Raw genomic sequence first — 22569 nt, forward strand, 5'->3', positions numbered from 1 at the left:
ATGCTTAGCTTTCTTTGTGAGTCAAATAGCATGCAAATTCACAGCGATTCCAAAGAAAGTGATACAGTAACTTGGATTTGAAGTTAGGTTCTGGAACCCAAATGCTAATACTCCAAAGTAAGTAACAATCAGAGCCAAGAAAGATCCATTGCCCGGGCCCAGCTGCGGGGGCTTACTACTAAAGATATTGGTTTTACAAGTCAGGGACTGAGCAAAGTTATTCTTATAATAAAATAATTATTTTAATGAAGTATTTGAAATAATTTTAAACATCTGATCAATAAGATTATACACAAATATGGGAATATGCTGCACTTTACAAAAAAATAAAGCTAAGCATTTAAATATACAAAAACAACTTTAGGTATAGATCTCTTCTGAAAGTATTCTTTTAACATATACATAATTTATAGCATTTTACATAATAACTTGCCTGAAACAAAAAGATGTGGCCAATTTAACATTTACTACCGTACAGAACATGGCCGTAACAGTCCCGATGGGAAGAACAGGATGAGGAGTAACATACTGGAGGTGTGTTTTTTCCCCTGAATTCTTTTCCTAAAAAGCAGCTTTCTTTTTTGTTTTGTTTTGTTTTTTTAAAACCTTCCTGGAGGATTTACTGGTTCTTTCTGTATGCAATTCTAAATACAGCTATTACTTTTCACAGCTACATGCCACAAAGGTGGAATTAAAAAAAAAAAAAAAAAAGAGGGTTTGCTTTACAAAACATCGGCTTCCCCCTCAGATGAATATATATATATATATATTTCACATATATATATAACATGCTTCTCATAATACATTTAGAGACAAGATCTCTGACAATGAGATGCTGACATTATCTTTTGAGTACTGAATCCAAAATGGAGTCCTACTGTTAAAAATTTCTAATCATCAATTAGGATTTTTTAAATGCAACAAGATGCTTAAAACTTGCAGTAACGAAAAAAATTTTACAAAACCATCCTTAAGATTTAAAACAATACACAAAATAAAAAAAAAAAACTTCTTCCCTTTGAAATACTGCAAATTTGAAAATGTTTGATACATTTTCCCTTTTGGCTGGACTGTGATTTTGTCCTGTCAACGAAACCTGTACCAGCTGCGCTGGAGTTCCAATCTCACCCCTGGAATGGAGGGTGTGTGTGCAGCACACTTCCTGCTCTGGGATTCATTCCATTTTCACTCCCCCTTCTCAGGTGGAATGCAACGCCCCTTCATTCCTTCCAGTACTTCCCACCTTTTCTAGTTTTCAGTGAGGTATATCAGCAGGTCCCGTGTTACAGCTTCCCTGACAAGGATGTCCCCTCACTCGGTATCAGAAGCAGCATACGGTGATGAACCACAGAACAGCAACCTTAGGCACAAACTATCCCCATCTGCCTCAGTTTTGACAACATCGGGACGCGGATGACCAAAGTCACCACAGACCCTGCTCTGTGGCTTGCCACCTGCAACTACAAAGGTGACTGTCACAATTAGCTAGGCAACTTCTGATCCCAGCCCAGAAAACCTAACACCTTGAGACAGGTTCAGTAGAGGATGAAATACAGTTTGCTTGGTAAATAGTGACTCTTCCTTTCCTTCCCCTGCATCTTAATGCTGGCTGTATTAGGGAAATCACCTCACTTGTTAAGAGTTTGGCAAATGAAGCAGGTGGTACCAAACAGGGCCTTAACTTGTAATTCAATGCACAGGTAGGCAGAAGCCTACGTCTGTATTAACTGTGTTTCATTAACCAATTTCCAGAAGACAAAGTTGAATTCTAGTCCTTAAGAACCCCATAAGATTTAATAAAAGTTTATAACTGTAAACAATGGTCTTCCCTATTGGTGATTATTTTCCAGAAACTGAAATTTCAGGAGAGTGCAACAATGCTCTTTATGTCTTCTTTGGCAGTAAACAGCAAGGATCTGGATGGAGAGTGCAGTGGTCACTTCAGAAGGGCAAGGTACAGAGCTCGAGAATACTTCATCTCTCTTTCCTGTTCCATACAGAATATCAAGTCCCTGAGACAGATTCTTGTGATTCTTGGACGAAGCAACTGTTTGGTGGCTGTCAGACCGGATGTCCCAGAAGCAAGAAGATTGTCTTTTAAGCCCTAAACAGAATAAACAGAGAAAACAGTTTGAAGTAAGCAATCTTTCATAAAGAGAAAAACTGTCTTCAGAATGGAAGAGCTCACTCGCCTCTGGCCACTGAGCTGGTGCTGGAGAGAATATAATGATGCAGCAGGCTCAACCCTGTCCCGCAGCAGCCCCGTCTCCTGGGGGAGGCCAACTGCCACCACACTAGTTCATGACCTCATTCATTCTCTCTCTCTCACCTGGACCATGGCGACAGCCTCTTAACTGATTTCTCCACTTCCAGGCTTGACTTCACTCCATTCTTTGCTGTGCATTGAAGGCCGGACTTTCCTCTTTAAAGTTCTTAGACAAAACTTTTGGGAGTGATGGCTGTGGACATTATTTCAATTGTGGTGATGATTTCATAGGTCTATGTAAAAACCTATCAGACTGTATACTTTAAAGGTGTACAGTCTTTTGTATATCAATTATAAAAATAAAAGAAAAAGCCTTACATGGTTCATATCCCATCATTCTGTGGTTCAAAAATCTTCGATGGCTCACTGCTATCCCAGTAGCTACGTGAGCACTTGTTATACTGACAGCTATGTGAATCACCTCCCACACACGATCCCTTTCCTTTCATTTAACATTGCAGCAAGTTACATGGGTGCTGTCTGCATTTATCAAATGAGAAAACTGTGCTTTAGACAGGTTATGCAATCTGTTCAAAGTCACACAGCAAAACTGAACTGTGACTCAATTTCTAATTGGATCTGAAGTGAGCGCTCTTAGTCACTGTACTCTATTATCTACCAAATCAGGTACAAACTCATCACCTGGCTTCCCTACAGGCTCACTTCCCACTGTTCCTTTACAAAGCATCTTAACTCTGGCCAATAGATAAAGATCAGCAAAAGGCCATTCCAGACCAATCTATTCATCTTTTAAGACCCATTTCAAATGCGTCTACTTGCCACCCCCACCAAAGGAATTCTCACTGTAGCAATTACCTTACATAGTATTACAGTAATTTGTATACGCTACCACCACTACTACATACCCACGAGACCATAAGCTTTTTGATATCAACCAATGTGGGCTCTAAATGCCATTCAAAAATGAATGAAACCCAATATGCCTATACTAAGTTTTCTAAATATCAGTGTCTACATAATAGTATTAAAACAAAAAAGACTGGAAGGAGAAATGAAAAATACAGAATTTTCAAAGGATAATTTTTAAAGATTTTATTTATTTATTTGGCAGAGAGTAAGAGAGTGAGTGAGTGTGCGCACAAGCGGGGGGAACAGCAGGCAGAGGGAGAGGGAGAAGCAGATTCCCCGCTGAGCAGGGAGCCCGATGTGGGGCTCGATCCCAGGACCCCGGGATCATGACCTGAGCCAAAGGCAGCCGTTTAACCAACTGAGCCACCCAGGCGCCCCTTCTCATTCTTTTTTAAAACCATACTTCGGCTCTCTGAGGAAGACGCGGTTGCAGCTACAGCGGAGGTTGGGAGGCCCCGCTCCTGCTCCTGACTCACTGCTGTTCGCTCTCACCGAGGAACAAGTCGGTCAGGAAGCCGCGCTGCAGCCATGGCTTTTAGAGACACCGGGAGGACCCCCGTGGAACCGGAGGTGGAGATTCACCGAATCAGAATGACTCTCACCAGCCGCAAGGTAAAATCTTTGGAAAAGGTATGTGCTGACTTGATCAGAGGCGCAAAGGAAAAGAATCTCAAAGTGAAAGGACCAGTTCGGATGCCTACCAAGACTCTGAGAATCACTACAAGAAAAACTCCTTGTGGTGAAGGTTCTAAAACCTGGGATCGTTTTCAGATGAGGATCCACAAGCGACTCATTGATTTGCACAGTCCTTCTGAGATTGTTAAGCAGATTACTTCCATCAGTATTGAGCCAGGAGTTGAGGGTGAAGTCAGCATTGCAGATGCTTAAATTAACCTTTTTAGTAAATTGATTATTAGTTGTTAGAAAATAAATAAACAAATAAAACCATACTTTGTTTCCGAAAACATCTTGATAGGGTTGGTAACCCTCCTTTCACCCTCCAAAAGACTTATATAAGAAAAAAAATTTACCTAACATAGGAAGCAAATCTTCTGGTTCTATAAATATCCTTTTATAACTATCAAATTTTAATTATGCCCTCTACATTTGTTTTGTTTTGCTTTGTTTTGATGGAGAAAGCAATCCTTTTTTTTTTTTTTTTTTAAGATTTTATTTATTTATTTGATAGAGAGAGACACAGCGAGAGAGGGAACACAAGCAGGGGGAGTGGGAAAGGGAGAAGCAGGCTTCCCGCTGAGCAGGGAGCCTGATGTGGGGCTCGATCCCAGGACCCTGGGATCATGACCTGAGCCAAAGGCAGACACTTAATGACTGAGCCACCCAGGCACCCCGAAAGTAATCCTTTTTAAGGTCTCCAATAACACTATGGTCAAAACAAGTCAACTTAATTCCATGCATGTTCACAAAATGACTGAGGGGCACTTTATCTGATGGTCAAATAAAATTTCCTTGAAATATGTTTTGCAATTTTGGGGGAATATGATATCACAATCACATTTCTATACTCATTATGGTAAACTTGGCTCAAAAGGGTCCATGGAACAAATTCTGGAACATTTTTAGAAAGGACAAAAACATTACTCTCGGCTGTACAATTGCCTGGCTACTTCTCCGGGGAGCCCATCTATGGTATAGAGCCAGTCTCTCACCACTTCTGCAAGGTTCTTAGTAATGAATGCAGTTTGTACAAATACAAGTGTCAGCCTGTGACTTCAGCTAAGCACGTCAGTCATGCACTAGCACATTCCTCTTCCCTGTTAAAGTTACCACTCAGAGGTGGTATAATGTAGATATAATCTTAACTGCTGTAAATTATCACCATCACAATATTTTCGTAAGATTTTTGCAGAATGGGGATGCCTGGGTGGCTCAGTCGGTTAACCATCTACCTTCAGGTCAGGTCATGATCCTGGGGTCCTGGGATCAAGCCCCACACTGGGGCCTTGCTCAGCAGGAAGCCTGCTTCTCCCTCTGCCTGCCGGTCCCCCTGCTTGTGAGCGGTCTCTCTCTCTTTTTCTCACAAATAAATAAAAATCTTTAATAAAAAAGATTTTTGCAGAATGGACCGGACAACTCAGCTTTGGAAAACTGGATAAAAAACAAACATTAGGAAGAGAGTTAATAAAACACATCATGGGCAGTGAGTGGAAATTTTGTTGTATATAGGAATTACCTGTTTAAAACTATAGTACATTTTATTTTTTTATTTCTAAACTATAGTACACTTAAATAGAGGCATTTTTCTTAGCCAAAAATTAGATATAATATGCTAAAGCTGAATCGATAGTTGTTTATAACTATTTAAGTACTAAGAGTTTGCCTAAAATCAGTCATTTATTGTTTTATACGAATTTTGAAATTAAATGGCTAGCTGGATACACTATGTCTTGGCAATTCCACTTCTATGTAAATACCCAGAACTATATCATACGTTCACCGAAAGACATGTATGAGAATGTTTAGCACTCTTATTCATAATGGCCCTAAACAAGAAACAATCCAAATGCCCAATTAGAATAGATAAGTTGTAGAATATTTATACAAATGGAATACTACACAGCAGTAACAAACTGAATAACATGTATGAATATAACAAAAATGTTAAATGAAAGGATCCAGATGTAAAGGAATACATACAGTTTGATTCCATTTCTATAAAGTTCAGAGCTACAGAAGTCAGGGACAACGATTCCCCCTGGGGGAGAGAAGTAGTGCCCAGAAGGAGATAGGAGAGGGTTATCTGGGGTTCTGGTGATGTTCTCTGTCTTGACTGGAGTATTATCTACATGAGTGTGCTTGTACTGTGAAAATTCAGTGAGCTTTGATTTGTGTGCTTTTCTGCATCAGTATTATACTTTAATAAAAAAACTAAAATGCTCCCAAAACCCCACAACAACCCTTGTCTAGGTAGGAAATTAAAAAGGGAGCAAAGAGGGAAAAAGAGGAAAGGAAGTAAGAAAAAAATGTTAAACAGAAAAAAATTAAAGAAACAGAATCATCTGGGTAAAGAACAAAGGGGTCACAGTTCATGTTTGTCATGTGACAAGCCTAAAGGATTCAGGAGAAAGAGCCGTATTACAGCTGCCAGCACGGGGTTGAAAAGAAGGTCATTCCAACAGGATGTAGCAGAAGGCCTGAGGCAATGTTATAAATGAAACAAACCCCAAGGGACATTCAGTAACCCAACAGAAATGTCTTTCATAATTCACAACTTTACAAAGGTGATAGCATCCTCTTCGCCCAAATAGTGACACACTTAAGAAAGTCAATATTTCTTGAACATGGATACAAACATATAGCATTTTTATTCCTATGCTTATGGTTTGGGGATGCCTACAGTCTGACTTGTCAGTTTCACAATGACCTGGCCAGAATAATCAGCTACCTCTCAATTATCCATGGTTAAGAGAGTGGATAATGTATGGCTAACTTAAAGCCATAAAAACTCAAACCTGCCTTTTCACCATCAGCTTTAATTTTCTCCCACTTCACCAAATCCCTTTTCCAAAGTTTTCTAGGGCTGATTTCTGGTCACATTACACTATCAATGCCAAGAACCACTAATGTGGTTAAGAGACCAAAATTTGTATAAAGGAAAAAAAAAAAAAAAAAAGACCCTGTGACAACGTACTATTTATTTCTGAAATAGGATGTTTCCCCAATCATCTTTCTACATGAGGATATTCTTTAACTTGGATTCTTCACCTGGATGAAGCAGGTAAAATGGAAGAGAAAGGTCAAAGAAGATGAAAGAAATAATTCACTTACCAAGTGCACAACGAATGTTCTTAAAATCATGATCAGACCTAATGTTCACATACTCTGCTAGGTCGATTAAGTTAGCCTTCACTACTTTGTTCAACTGCATCACTAAACAAAGTTTCTTACTTTTATTTTGAGGAATTCTTCTCCTCTAATAAGAAAAAATTGAACACCATAAGTTACCGATTTCAGAGAAATAACGTTTTAAGAATAACACTAATTAAAAATAACCAGTTATCCAAACTTTTATTCCCTCAAGTTAATGGAATGGGTGCTGCGAAGTAAAACCTTTAAAAGTCTATCTACTTCTTTTTCCACGTTTCCTTAAATTCTATTACTGCTATACTAACTGAAAAGCAAAAATAACGTCTTTATAAGCCCAGGGGCTTCATGAATCCCGCTGAAGTTCTCAGTGACTTCATACGGGCTTCTGTTTCTAAAAGCTGCATCCACGGCAACTTAGCTTCATGCTAGCTCACACGCTGATATGGTTTAAAAGTCACGTGGGTTACTGGGCTTCTACTATGGGCAAGGAACTGTGCTAGGCAGCGTAAGATATATAGGAGGACTGAACATCAGTGAGCACCAGTTGTCTCCTCCATAAGCAACCACAGACAAATTACTTAAGTTCTCTGTGCCTCAGTTTCCTAATCTGCAAAATAGTAACAGTAATTATCTCATAGGGTTGTTTTGAGGATTAAATGAGAACATTACCTGGCACACAATATACATTCTATAAGTGTTAGCCCTTCTTATAATAAATTAATTAGTCAGTTGGGAGGCTTGAAGGTTTATAAACAGGAAATAGTGTAATTCTAGTTCCAGATCTTTTCTGACATCCCCTAGTTAAAACTAATTATAATAAACTTCCTGCCCATGTCCTATTCTGTTAAGTCCTCACTAACTTAATTTCTCCTGCCACATTTACTTTGTTCCTTCCAGTGAAATCTTTGAGTTTTAGTGGAGCTCTGAATGCCTAAAGCTAAAAAGTAGACTAATGGGCATTTCAGACATGTGGCAGGTAGACAAAGGATATATCCCAGGACAGGAAGTTTTTCTTTGGCTCCTCCAATCAAATACTGGAGGAGCTTGATGCTTTACAGACCCAACCAAGCTTATCAATACTGCTTCTAGAAGCTAACATCAACTTCTTCCATTCTATTCCCTGGATCAGAAGACTAACAAAACACAAACATGTCCCTGAATCTTAATAATTAACTAGAAAGAAAAATTGGGCGTTTTTAATAGAGGCAAAGATTCATTACATTTTCAGGCTCTGCACCTGATTTTATCCTAACCCCATGTACCATGGCAGCTCTTAATGTGAGGACTCAATTCTTAAACTTTAGGGAGGAAACAAGAAATAGACATGGGAACAGGGGGTACAATGAAGACTGGCTCCAGGAAAAAAAAAAAAATCAAGTATCTTCTAAGTCCTGGAAGCAAGGATAAATAAAAGGATCCTGGATGCCTGGCCTTGTGTAAGAAGAACGCTAAAAATCTATATTCGAAAGACCTGAGCTTCTAGGCCTTAAGGGCAGCACAGAGAAAAAAACAGAGCTTCAGGATTGAGCGCCCTCTGCTGGTCAACAAGAAGAACTTTTGAAGCAACAGAGTTGCTTTTATCACCGTTTTATTCCTTTTGAGTTACTTCAGAATATTGACAACCCTACATGTTATCTTCTGCCCTAGAATTTTGTTACTTCTACATATCCATGTTTCAATAGTCTTTTATAGAAATAATATGTTTAAACAGACTGATGTGACATGTAATCATGGGCTTTGAGTTCTATTTCTGGTTGTGTCATTAGGAGAGATATATAAAGATAGTCTGGTTCTTCTGTGCTAATGACAATCCCCCTCCTTCATCTCCAAAAGAATGCTTTCTTAAAATCCAGACCTCACTGTTTAATTTCCTAATGAAGTCTCCAACTTAATGTATCCAAAATTCCTCATGTTTCAAACCATTATTCCTCTTTTCTCCTCTTCATTCTTATTTAAAGGAACAGTAATACCATTCACCTCCAATGCCCAAGCCGGAAAATTGGGTGTCATCCTCAACCCTTTCTTCCTCTATATTCCATCTGTCACTTATCAGTTCTACCTCTTACCGATTTCCAAATCATCTGCTTCTTTCTATATTTTTTCACTGTCATTATCTTTTGCCTAGGTTACCTCAACAACCTTCTTAAGCAACTTCCTTAGTTCCAGTATTAATATTGCTCACACTGGAGTGGGAATGATCTTTCTAAAATAATAATCAGATAACACTGTTTTCCTGCTCAAAATGCTCCAATAGCTAAAAATCTATAGGACCCAGTCCAAGCATCCAAGCATGACATATGCAGTCACATGAGCATACCAAAGCCTCTCTCCAGTCTCATCTCTCATTTCTCTCTTCCTGTCCCAAACTACCAAGCATGCCAGAGTACTTTTTCCCTCTTTGCTCCAAGACAGGTAGTTCTCTCCTCCTGAACTCAATCTCTCTGTCCCATCCTTGTATCACATCACCTTACTAAGTTCTTTAAAACTCAGTACCTGTTTCCCCAGTGCTACAGATCCAAATTTACCCCAGGTCTGGACCAGGTGCAAGTCCTGTGTACTTCAGTAGTACTCTGAATTTCATTCTACTGTCACACGCATTCAGCACAATGTAGCTACCTCTTAAATTTTCTCACTAGCTAGAAGGGAAGGATTTTGAAGCTGTGAATATTTTATACAGCGTTTTAGCACTTAGCTGGTATCCATTCAATGTTGTAGTATGATTATGTGTCTAGTATCACCCAATAACATCGCTTATGTGAATTAACAATGAAAATGAGCCATATTATGGCTTTATAATCAAGATCCTGCTGTCATTCTTAGCTTTAAGCCAAATAAATCTGGGAGAAAATGTGAAGTCCTTTGATGGCTTGTTCCAGCCTTCTAACAACTATCTCACCCACTCATCCCCACCAAGCTGCTACCAGATGAATTTGCTCAAAAGGCTGTTTTTTGGTCACTCTTTCCAAAAAGAAAATGCTTCCACCAAATAATACAATACACAAGAACAGTAGATTACCAAATAAACAGTCAAACTCTGAAATGTAGTAACTTTCCTTTTAACACTACAGTTATTTTCTTTAACCTTTAATTAAGACACTTACAAAGTCCTCTGAAAACTTAAACCATGTCCAAAGATAAATTTTACCTATTGCTTTATGAAAACTTCAAAGGACTGCCAGTTCACTTTTTTTTTTCTTTCAGCTTTGATTTTATCCTTGGAAGACCTTAATGTTAAGAAAAGCTACTATAATATCAGTAAAGGTTGTTGTGCCTCACAACTAAAGGTAAATTTACCAATATATTTCAGTACTAATAGTAGCTTTATTTAAAATTCTGGTAATTCTAGAGTTGGTAAGTTGCACAGGACTGATGGAAAATGATATTACAAAGAAATATGAATTTATAGGAAAAATAAAAGAGCACTACAAGTGGTAGTAAATAAAAACTATTTTTATTTTCATAAATTCTTAAAAGATTATGACCGAGTAATGACAATGTACTAGAGTTAAAAACATATGTAGAAGTAAAAAGGTGATAACAATAGCACAAAGGATGAGTGTAATGGAATTATACAGTTAAAAGGTTTTCACATCTTATGTGACGTGGTATTAATTCAAGGTTGAGTGTGGTCAGTTAAGAATACCTACTATGCCTGTTAACAGATACATACAGCAACCATTAAAAAAATAAAAGAGGAATATAGTTAAAAGTCAACAGAGGATATAGAACATCACATTAAATACTACATAATTAACTCAAAAGATGACTGGAAAGGAGAAACAAAATAACAGAGGGGACAAACAGAAAACAAATGGCCATATGATAGATCCAAATTCAATCACAGTGAAATTATATTAAATGTAAATGGACTAAACGCTCCAAATACATTTTCAGACTGGACACAAATCGCAAACTCAATTAATTATATGCTATTCATAAGAGACGAGCTTTAAATAAAGACACAGATAGGCTGGAAGTAAAAGGACAGAACAAGATAAACCATCCAAATACTAAGGATAATAGTATTTGGTGTGGCTATAATAATATTAAACAAAGTAAGACTTTAAGACAAGGAATATTACTAGAAATGAGAATAATTTCACAATGACAAAAGGGGGAAATTCATCTGAAAGACATAATGTGTTTATGCCTAATAATAGACCATCAAATAAAAGAAGCAAAGATTGATAAACAGAAACAGACAAATGTATAACATAGTTAAAAAAAGAAAACAACTTACAAACCTCTCTCAGTAACCCATGGAACAAGCAGCCAAAGAAAAATTGGTAACGATATAGAAGACTTATAGACACTTCACTCAATACTAAAGAACACACATCCTTCTCAAGTGCACAGAGGATATTCCCTAAGATATACCATATGCTAAGACAGGTCTCAATAAATTTAAAAGGACTGAAATCACAGACTATGTTCTCTAACCATAATGAAAACACCAAATATTTGAAATTAAACAACACACTTCTAAACAGTCTGTATTTCAAAGAAGATAGCAAAAAAGCAAATTAGGAAATATTTTTTAACTTAACGATAATAAGAACACAACATATCCAACATATCAGAGCTTTTCTGCTTTGGCCTCACTCCCACAAACTAACAGAAATTTATAATATTAAATGTTTATATTAGAATAAAAAAGTATACCCAACCTTCACCTAAACTGAAAAGCTGGAAAAAGAAAATATTAAACTCAATGGAAGTAGAAGAAAGGAAATAAATAGGAGTGGAAATCAATGACATAGGAAATAAACATTTTTTAAAAAAGAAATAAAGCCATGTTAGTTTTCGGAAAAGATTAATCAAATGTATGAACCCTTATCTAGACTGATCAGGAAGAAAGAAAACACACAAATGATCAGTATCAGGAATGAAAGAAAAGATAACATGACCACAGACATTAAAAGTAACAGTGAGATACAAAGAATAATTTTACGTAAATGTCTTCAACAACCTAGATGAATGCAAAAATTCTTTAAGAAACACAAGTTTCAAATACACACACAAAAAGAGAAAATCTAGTATTGAGTTTTCCTCACATTGAGAACTCCCGGCTCGGGTGGCTTCATTGGTAAAATCTATCAAACATTTAAGGAGGAAATAAGACCTATCTTAGACACTTAAACATTTAAAAACACTTTTAAAAAAAGGAGGAAGAAAGAACACTGGCATAACTCAAACCAAAACTAACAAGGACAATACAACAAACTAAAATTATAGACCAATATCATTCATGAACACAGATGCAAAAATACTAAAACAAAATGAATGAAAAGCAAACAGAATCCAGCAGCATGTATAATCAATTTTATATTGTGACCAACTGGGATTTATCCCAGGATTAAAAAGCTGGCTAAAATTTAAAAACAAATACAAATTACCAAATTAAGAGAATAAAGGAGAAAACTCTTATGATAATCAGATAAATTCAGACAAGCTTTGGCCAAATTCCACACCCACCATCTCAGTCAACGAGGAAGAGAAGAATTTCCTCTATGAAAAACCTACAGCCAAAATCATATTTAAAGGTTAAATACTGAGTGCTTTTTCACTAAGATCAGAAACAGGTAAGGATGTCCACTCTCACCACTTCTATTCAACACAGTACTGGGGATGTTAGCTAGTGTTCTAAGGCAAGAAAAAATAAATGAAAAGCACAAAGACCAGAAAGAAAGAAGTACTCTATTTTGATTTGTAAACATGATTGTTTAGCAAATCTTTAGGAATTTACACCAAAAACCACCAGAACAATTAAGTAAATTTAGCACGTTGGAGGATACAAGGTTTGCTATATTAGCAACAAACTGGAAAGTATATAATTTTAAAAATACCATTTCAATAGCATCAAGAAAATAGTATCTATGTATAAACGTAATTAAAGACATGGAAGACTTCTAAATAGAAAGCTAAAACACTGCAGAGAGAAATTAAAGATGACAGAAAGAAATGTAAGGATATACAAAACTCATATTGCTTCAATACTGTTAAGATGTCAGTTCTTTGCAAACTGATCTATGCATTCAATGCTATTTTGGAAGAATGGCAAGATGATTCTGAAATTCATATGAAAACGCAAAGGACCTAGAATTATCAAAAACACTCTTGAAAAAGGACAAAGCTGGAGGATTTTGACTATCGGATTTCAAAATTATTACAGTAAGCAAGAGACTATGGTATTGGCATAAGTATAGAAAAACAGATCAACGAATAAAGTATGAATATGTACTTCTACATACACAGTTAATTGATTTTAAATATAAGTCATGATAAATGGAGTAAGTCTTTTCAATAAATGGGATGGAGTAACGAGATATCTGTATATAAAAAAAATTAGTCTCAACCCCTAATTTCAGATCAGACATAAAAATTAAATTAGGAAGATCAAACACTTAAAAATATAAGAAGATCAAACACTTAAAATGTAAAATATAAGGCTTCTAAGAAAAAAAATCTTCAAAATTATGGGTACACAAAATTTTTTTAGAATATAGAAAGCAGTAACTATAAAAGAAAAAAATGATAAATTACACTTCAAAGTTAAAACCTTCTGTTCTACCAAAAGACACCATCATGAAAATAAAAGTACACTGCTAAAGGGAGTGTGAAATGGCACAACCACTTGAAAAACAGTTTAAAGTTCCTTATAAAATTAAACATACATCTATCTTATGATTCAACAGTTGCACTCCTAAGTATTTATCTAAGAGAAATGAAAACATATGTCCACAAAATGACTTTTACAGGGATGTTGATTGCAGCTTTATTTGTACTTGCCAAAAATTAGAAAGAGCCCAAGTGTCCAATGAATAAACAAATTATGGAGCATTTATAAAATGGAATACTACTCAGCACTAAAAAGGAATGTACTCCTAACAACATTGGTGCAATGTGAATAAATCTCAAAAACATATATGCAGAGTGAAATTTTAAAAACAAAAAAGTACAATGCCATTTGATTCCCAATTACACAAAATTCTAAAACAGGCAAGACTAAGCTATGGTGACAGAAATTAGATCAGTAACTGTGGAGTAAAAGGTTGCATGGCAGTGGTAATGACTGAAAAAGCATGACAGATTTCTGGGGTCACAGAAATGTTTTGTATCTTGATTTGGGATGGTGGTTATAATTAAAACCAGCACATCTTAGTGTTACAACTTGATCTTAAAACCAAGTGCAAAGTTCCTTTGAAGTTTTAAAAGTCATTCCCTCCTGGAGACCTCCTAGAGGAACATGGTTACTTTTCTCTACTGTCTGGTGTACTTCAGTATAAAAGTTTGAGTGGCACTGTGATGTCAGAATTCTACACTCACAAATATTATGACAGGTACAGAGAATGTAGACAAAGAAATGTTTATTCCAACATTATGTGGAAAGTTGTTTGTAAATAAAAAAGTTATCTAGAAGATATTGTAAGACTCTAGAATATATTCAACTCAAGAGATTATAAGTATAATTGAAGTGCTTGAAAAATTTAAGTGTCAGCATTTCTCAATGGGGGTGTTATTAGAATTCTGAGTAAGCTTGATTGGGTGGATCTGCCTCTCATATTGCATAATGTTTAGTATCACTGGCACCGTGCCACTAAATGCTAGTAGCACAGTCCCAACTCGAGTCACTCTGTCAGAACAATACTCCACAAATTTCCAAGCACTCCACAGGAGTAGGTACTGCCCCCTGTTGAGAATCACTAGTCTACAAGCTAATGGCCAAAAGCATATGTAAGCAGCATGAAAAATAATCCAGTTAATAGACTTAATCTACCATACCATTTTAATTCAAAAGCTGATAATTTAACTAATGACTACCTTTACTTAATCTTCAAAAGAAAAAAGTCCATGCTTTTATGTGCTATATATAAGACCAACTTGGGAGGATAAAGAACAACTGATTTTGTTGAAATCTCTAATTAGGGAAACCAAATACAACCACTGACAACACTGTCAATAGCAACAAACTGTAAGACAAGAAATAACATCAGAAACCAAACCACTAAATGGAGTGATAAATCCAGAAGATGATTTATCATGGTCAGAACCCTATAAATGGCCCATGAAATGCAACAACAGGCTTAGAAAAAAAAAAATCAGGATACTTCCATGGTGTTCTTTGTGGCAGAAAATTAGCAAACATTCTAAGCTAAGTCAGGCAGATATTACTAATTTGTTTTATGGTTTCAATATTCAAACTTGCCTTTCATGTTGCAATCAAAACACAACATAATCATTTAATGACAAGAAAGGTTTGTTAGGCTACTAGCATTTTACTGACATGCAAATTCAAGAATGGACACTGAGAACAAGACTAAAGAATGGAAAGGGATATAAGGCCACCTACATGCCCAGTACTAAGAAGAAAAAGATGAATTAAATGGCACATGGTCCTATAACAAGAGACTGAATTAGTGATTAAAAAACTTCTCTCTGGGGACCTTGGGTGGCTCAGTCGGTTGGTTAAGTGTCTAACTCTTGATTTCAGCTCAGGTCATGATCTCAGGGTTGTGAGATCAAGGCCCTCGATGGGCTCTGTACTGGACGTGGAGCCTGCTTAAGATTCTCTCTCTCCTTCTCTCTCTGCCCCTCCTCTCCCCCCCATGGAAGTACTACTCAAATTGATCTATAAATTCAATGTAATCTGTATCAAAATTCTAGCTACCTTTTTTTGCAGACATTGACAAAATGATCCTAAAATACACATGTAAATATAAGGGACCCAGAATAGCCGAAACATCTTGAAAACAAAGAATCAAGTTGGAAAAATCACTTTCTGATTTCAGAACTTACCGCAAAGCTATAGTAATCAAGATACTATGTTATTTGTATAAGGATAGAAAAGACACATAGATCAACAGAATAGACAGTCCAGAAATAAACCCATACATCTACGATTAATTTATTTTCAACAAGGGTGTTAAGACTGTTCAATGGGAAAGGATAATCTTTTCAAAAAATTGTGCCAGGACAACTGGGTATCTATATGCAAAAGAATGAATTTGAACCCATCTCACCCATATACAAAAATGAAGTCAGAAAGGATCAAAGATGTAAATAAATACAAGAGCTAAAACTCTAACACTCTTAGATACAAATCCTGTAACACTGAGTTAGGCAATGCTTTCTTGGATATGACACCTAAAGCAAAGAAAAAGATAGATTGACTGGACTTCATTTCTAGAAAGTAAACATACAAATGACCAATAGGGACACGAAAAGATGTCCAACATTATTAGTCATTAGAGAAATACAAAATAAAACCATAATGAGATACCACTTCACACCCACCAAAACCAAAAACAGACAATAACAACTGTTGACCATTATGTGGAGAAACTGGAACCCTCTTGTGATGCAAGTAAAATGGTACAGCTGCTACACAAGGTGGTTTGACTGTTCCTCAAAACGTCAAACACAAAGTTACCATACGACCCAGCAATTCTACTCCTAGGAATATACCCAAAAGAAACAAAACTTGAATATGAATGTTCATAACAGCATTATTTGTAATAGCCAAGTATATAAACAATCAATCAGCTGATGAATGGATAAACAAGATGTGGCATATCCATACAATTTATGGATAATGGAATATTATTCAGTCATAACTAGGAATGAACTACTGATACATGCTACAACATGGATGGACCTTGAAAACATCATGGGAAGTCAAAGAAGTTAGATGCAAAAGGCCACATATTATATAATTCCATTTATATGAATGCCCAGAATAGGCAAATCCATAAAGACAGAAAGCAGATCAGTGGTTGCTAGGGGCTGGGAGGGAGTGCCTGCTGATGGCTGTGGAGATTCTTTTTGGAGTGACGAAAATGTTCTGGGATTAAATAATGGAGATAGTTGCACAGCCATGGGAATATACTAAAAACTACTGAACTGTATACTTTAAAATGCTGAGTTTTATGGTATGTTAATTATATCTGAAAGATTGGCACAGTCTGGTAAGTCAAACAAACAAGTTCAAATAAACATTTTGAAAGCAACTTATACTTACTGTTTTCAATACTCTATGGAATTCTTGGGGAAAATGCATAAACAGGAATTCAACAATATATTCTAAATGTTATCAGAACGTACTGTTGCAATATCTAAGGCAGATATATTGCTTTCCAAGTAAACCTGGGTTTTCACTGGTAACATTTATTGACAATCTGAACATCTACTTTGGGAAAATTTCACAGAGAAATTAACTGTCATTTAAACTATGGAAAGATATGCTTAGCAAAGGAATTACCAACCACTTTTCCCATAAACATTAGTTTGTTGTTAATTAGCACTCATCTATCACTTTGGAAAACCCTCTAAGGCCTGATATTTATTATAGGCAGCCCTACATCACACAGGCAATTCTTGCTTTTCACAGTCACTAAAGTTGGAACCAAATAACTGCATACAAGGCTGAAACAAAGAGCTACCAGTACATTAGGGAATAAGCGTAACGGTATAACTGGTCATGTGAGAATACCACAATTTAAGAAATCTGAGGACAGTAATACTAGTCTAAATGACAGAAGCAGTATGCATATAGACACACTTTCAAAAACTGCTTCTTGGGAGCCTGACAACTTACAGGAATCATCTTAAGGTTTGATAAGTTAAAAAAAATAATCTCTCTTAGCATTAAGCCCATTATTATGCTAACTATAATTAAAGTGCTTAGAAGGGGGAAAAACAAAACACTCATAAAGCCTCAAATATTACATATAAAACACCATGAACACACTATTTTTGCCCTGGGAGGAATGGTGACCAAAATACTTAATGGAGCAGAGGAATGTAACAATAAAAACACTTGAGGAAAAGACATGAGAATCTTAAAGCTTCCCCAACAACTCTTCACAGAGTTATAATACTAATTTCCAGTTTATATTAATTTCCAGTTTAACCACAAGTATCCACGGCCAACTGCTAAAAGGTCCACCATGCTAACACGGTTCATCATTGGCGTCCTGTCATGCTCAGTTAAAAGGCAGAACAGGCCAGACCAGTGTATACCCAGCACAGCTGCCATAAAGAAAACTAACTTTTTAGACTATAAATTCCAAGCAAGATGAGACCTAGTTCTATTCTTCTCACCACTGTACCTAGCACAGTTGGGTGACTGAATAAATGAGTAAGTGAATACAAATGCCATTTCTTCCAAATAGAGAATAGAAAGGAGATTAACCAAAAGCTAAGAGATAACAAATGGCATTACGCTTTGAAAATAACAGGGGCACCTAGGTGGCTCAGTTGGTTAACTGGCTGCATTCGACTCAGGTTGTGATCCCAGAGTGCTGGGATCAAGCCCCATGTTAGGTTCCCTGCTCAGTGGGGAGTCGGCTTCACCCTCTCCCTCTGCCCATCCCTGCTCCTTCTCTCTCTTGCTCAGTCTCTCTCTCAAATTAATAAAATCTTAAAGAAAAAAAAGGTTTTAAAATAACAATATCCAGTACCGATTGAGATGCTAATAAATACACACTTTCATATACTGCTGGTAGAAATATAAACTAATTCAATTTTGGTGGACAGCAATTAGCAATAAATATTTAAAAGGAACTTTAATAATAAATATCTCATTTGACCTTGCAACTCTACTTCGGGAAAAAACAAAACAAAATAAAACAAAACCCATGGGGGTTCAGTTGGTTAAGCATCTGCCTTCGGCTCAGGTCATGATCCCAGGGTACTGGGATTGAGTCCTGCACCAGGCTGCTTCTCCCTCTCCCTCTTCCTGCCACTCCCCCGGCTTGTGCTCGCTCGCTCTCTCTGTCATAAATAAAATCTTAAAAACAAAACAAAACCCATGGTGAAAGATTTAATTATAAACAGGCTCATACAACATTACATTAGAAACTAAAATATGTCCAATGAGAGATGGATAAATCATAGTATGCCAATGAAATGTGTAGAAAAACATTTAAATGACATGGATAAGAGATACATATGATACCATTACGTAAAAAAGTAGGTTGCCAATATTCCCATTCTGTGAATTTTGTAAAAATGTGATAGGATGTGGATAACTTTATTTCCTTCTCTATATTTTCTACAATAAACATATATCTTGATGAAAATAACAGTTTCAAATATAAAAATTGATGATTTCTTTAAAAGTTCCTCTGTAAAGTGAACTTTTATCACCAATCTGAGAAATCAAAAGGTGTAAGTGACGGGCACAAGAAAGGGACCCAGGAGGAGTTCACAGAAAAGGATCCACTGGAAATAAAACAGAGAAAGCAGACAGAATAGATTCCAGACACTAAGTGAAAGAGGTAGGCTTTGGAGCTCCTGGTGAGGTCAACAGAGCAGAGAAAGGTTTGTGGAAGGGGGGACAGTCCTCATTTCAGGTCAAATGAGGTATATATTCCCTCTAAAATCCAAATGTGCCCCTTTCTTTGTGTGGGAGAAGTCAGCTAGATACAGCAGGTTTGTTGTTGTTTTACCTTGGAAAAGGCACCTCAACATAATCGAAACCACTGGACTCCTAGAAGGTTCACCAAGATAAAAGGCACCTGAATTTTTGTGGGAATTATCCTCACCCTCTGGCATGCATGTACCTTACCAAAATGTCAATAGGAATTGTTACATCCAGCTCACCAGATCAAACCAGCATGGTATCAATATAATGGATCAGCATAATGGCCTGTGGGAGAGGATTTCCAGGTCCTTGCAGACTACCTTACGACCGAAAGCTTGATATAGCCCTGAGTTAAGTTAGTGGAGGTATATTGCTGACCCCACCAGTTGAAAGCAAACTAATTCTGATGGTTTTTTACTAATAAGTACATAGGGAAAAAAGCATATGCCAGATCAAGATCTGCATACTAAATGCTAGCAGTTGCACTGATTTGTTCCAGCAACGAAACCCCACCTGGAACAAATGCAACTGAAGCCACCACCTGATTAAGTTTATGATAATGCACCATCATTCTCTAAGATCCATCTGTCTTCTTCAATGCCAAACAGTTGAGCTGAATAGGGATGTGATAGGAATGAACACTTCTGCATCTTTCAAATTCTTACGGGTAGTTCTGTAATCCCTCTAGGTAAGAGCTGACTACTTTGGTAGGCAGATAAAACTCTAGTGGCTTCCACCTGACTTTCCCTCACTTCCACAGGTCCACAAACCAATGTGGGATCTCAGTTAGTTGTTGAATATGTCCACTCTAATTATGCATTCCAGGAATATGGAAATAACCACATTGGCCCCACTGTTATTTGGCTCTAAGCCAAAACTCCACCGACTGATGGAAAACAGTGGCATTTGGGTGTTCTAGAACTCATTACATTCTGAGTCAATATTCAGCAATCCCCAAAAAGTCTAAATATTTCTCATTACCCAAAGTCCATTACTCTAGTAAATGGCCACAGGTTTTTTGTGGGGAAGCCTAGAAGGAGATCAACAGCATAAATTCTGGCTGTATGGCAGGACCTGGCTTTCCCTTCATTTAAAGGTTGTTAGATCTGTGAACTGGCTTAAGTCCAGGGACAGGTTGAGGGGCCATAATCTCTTTTTTTTTTTTTTTTTTAATTTTTTTTAATTTTTAATTTTTTAATTTTAATTTTTTTAATTTTTTTATTGGCCATAATCTCTTTATAGAGGTCATCCAAGTCACACTTCTGTTCCCCAAGTCTAGAGCTCTTCTGTTTCTAGAAATCAATAAATAATTCACAAGGTTTTCCATCTATTTCAGTTGGGTACTATGATCAACTACCCCATGCCAAAGATCTCTGCAACTCAGACTTCTCTGATTTCTGCTTTGGCTTCACTGACCATTACAGTAACCACTGACCATTACAGTAACCACACCCTCACCCTTTGTTTTTCTGCAATTAAGTGCCAGTATTTATCTCTGTCACCTGGGATTCCACTACTCTTGATGAATTCAAGGATCCTAATTTGATGGCAATAGTTATCCTTTCATTAATGGCTTAACAAAAACGGCCAACAGAGCTCTTCAAGGATGTTGTAGCTCTCCTCATGAATGTATTTCTCAGAGCCCTGAGAAAAGGAGTGTTCTCTAGGCCCACCCAGGGGACATGTGTGGTCAAGTTTTTGTTTTTGTTTTTTAACAAAAAATCCACTCAGGGCACCTGGGTGACTCAGTAGGTTAAGCTTTTGCCTTCAGCTCAGGTCATAATCCCAAGGTCCTGGGACTGAGCCCCACATTGGGCTCCCCATTTAGCAGGGAGTGTCTCCCTCTCCCTTTGCTCCTCCCCACTGCTTGTACTTTCTCTCAAATGAATGAAATCTTTAAAAAAAAAAAAAAAAATCCACTCTAGCATTCTAATCTCCTTTGGATAACTTCCTCTACAGTATATAAATGAGGATCTATCTTAACTTTACTTAGTTTAGGCCACCTTTTAGTGTAGTTTTCAATCAACCAACCAAGCAAACTGTTAGAGCCACTCATAGCCCTCTGACTTAATACCTTCAATCTGGAATCTTTGCTTAGTGAGCCCTAATAAATAAATTCAGCCTGATCCAATTTTATATTCCTTCTGCTCTATTCCATTCCCACACCATTCTCTAGGTAATTGCAGGCGAAATCATTCACACTTCCTCATGGGTAACACCTAGTAGGTAGGTACCTCACATTCTGGGGGCTGTTGGAATTTAAGTGAGGTTACAGAGGTATAAAAGCAATTAGAAGTGGTGAGAGTAGGTCCTGAAGAAGATCAGCAGTCTCTCAACAGGCAACAACCTCAAGGGAAGCCATTATAGATTCCTCAGGAGACTAACCTCCCTCAGACAGGGATAGGACTGGTAAAGGTGGGTGGGCAGAATTAAGGAGTCCAAGTACCCAGCTTCACTGGAATCTGCCCATATTCCCCACCCCATTTTTCAGTTTTTCATTCTTTCCCAATGTAACCTTAACACAAGAGACCACAAAACTGGAAATTCAATTTGTATCGTAACTCAGCCACCTGCAGGATTAGACTTTGGGTTTAGTTTTCAGAAATCTCTGCCTTTGGCTACAAGAGATAAGGGTTTCCTTTTAGAGCAATCACAGAGGCTTTCACTCCCTTATGTGGATTTTGAGCTCAGAATCTAAAGCCTTTTCCTTCTTTAAGTTCCCCAGTGTACTTTGAAGGGACCATTATTCTTATTTTCATGTTAAAATGTTCTGTGGCAGTAAATACTTGGTCTCCCAAAGCCTTATCTTCTATGGGCACTTGCTTACTAGTGTCTACAGCAGATAAAGTAACTGTTTTGCTACAGGGTGCCATGGATCACTGGTGTCTCCTTTGCCACTTGAAACAGGGCCATTAATGCTTTTAAATCTAATTAGACCTGAGAACCCATTCTGGAAAACCTAGAACTAATTTAGGAACCCATCATTACATTACTGTTCCTCTACAACTACTTATGATACAGATGTCTGTATCAGTTAGCATTTGAACAGGGAACACTAGGAATGATTCTGAATATGGCATTTATAACAGAGACTTGGCCCTAAGTAATTATGAACCTGGCCAGTTTATGTCCAGCTGTTGACTCTGGTGCTGGGCCTAGCCTAGGATTTGGAGAAGCCAACAGAGAGAATATGGGGGAAGCTGAGGAGCCCTTAGGCTCTCCCATGCCAAGAACGTTTGTG

General features: G+C 37.1%; 2 protein-coding genes across 2 annotated transcripts in view; one reads left to right on the top strand and one right to left on the bottom strand.

Annotated features, from left to right (window-relative positions):
- Nucleotides 1-747: 747 nt before the first annotated feature.
- TAF4B (TATA-box binding protein associated factor 4b) overlaps nt 748-22569 on the bottom strand; it is a 124588-nt gene continuing 102766 nt past the window's right edge. Inside the window, exon 15 of the mRNA XM_032421293.1 lies at nt 748-2104. Coding sequence (XP_032277184.1) covers nt 1937-2104 — 168 coding nt within the window. The 3' untranslated portion in view covers nt 748-1936. The remainder of the gene's footprint in view (nt 2105-22569) is intronic.
- LOC116642774 (40S ribosomal protein S20-like) lies at nt 3651-4024 on the top strand. The gene has a single exon (XM_032421295.1). The coding sequence runs from the start codon at nt 3665-3667 to the stop codon at nt 4022-4024; it is 360 nt and encodes a 119-aa protein (XP_032277186.1). The 5' UTR covers nt 3651-3664.

Source organism: Phoca vitulina, unplaced genomic scaffold (genome assembly GCF_004348235.1).
Source record: "Phoca vitulina isolate PV1807 unplaced genomic scaffold, GSC_HSeal_1.0 scaffold24, whole genome shotgun sequence".
Classification (NCBI taxonomy): Eukaryota; Metazoa; Chordata; class Mammalia; order Carnivora; family Phocidae; genus Phoca; species Phoca vitulina.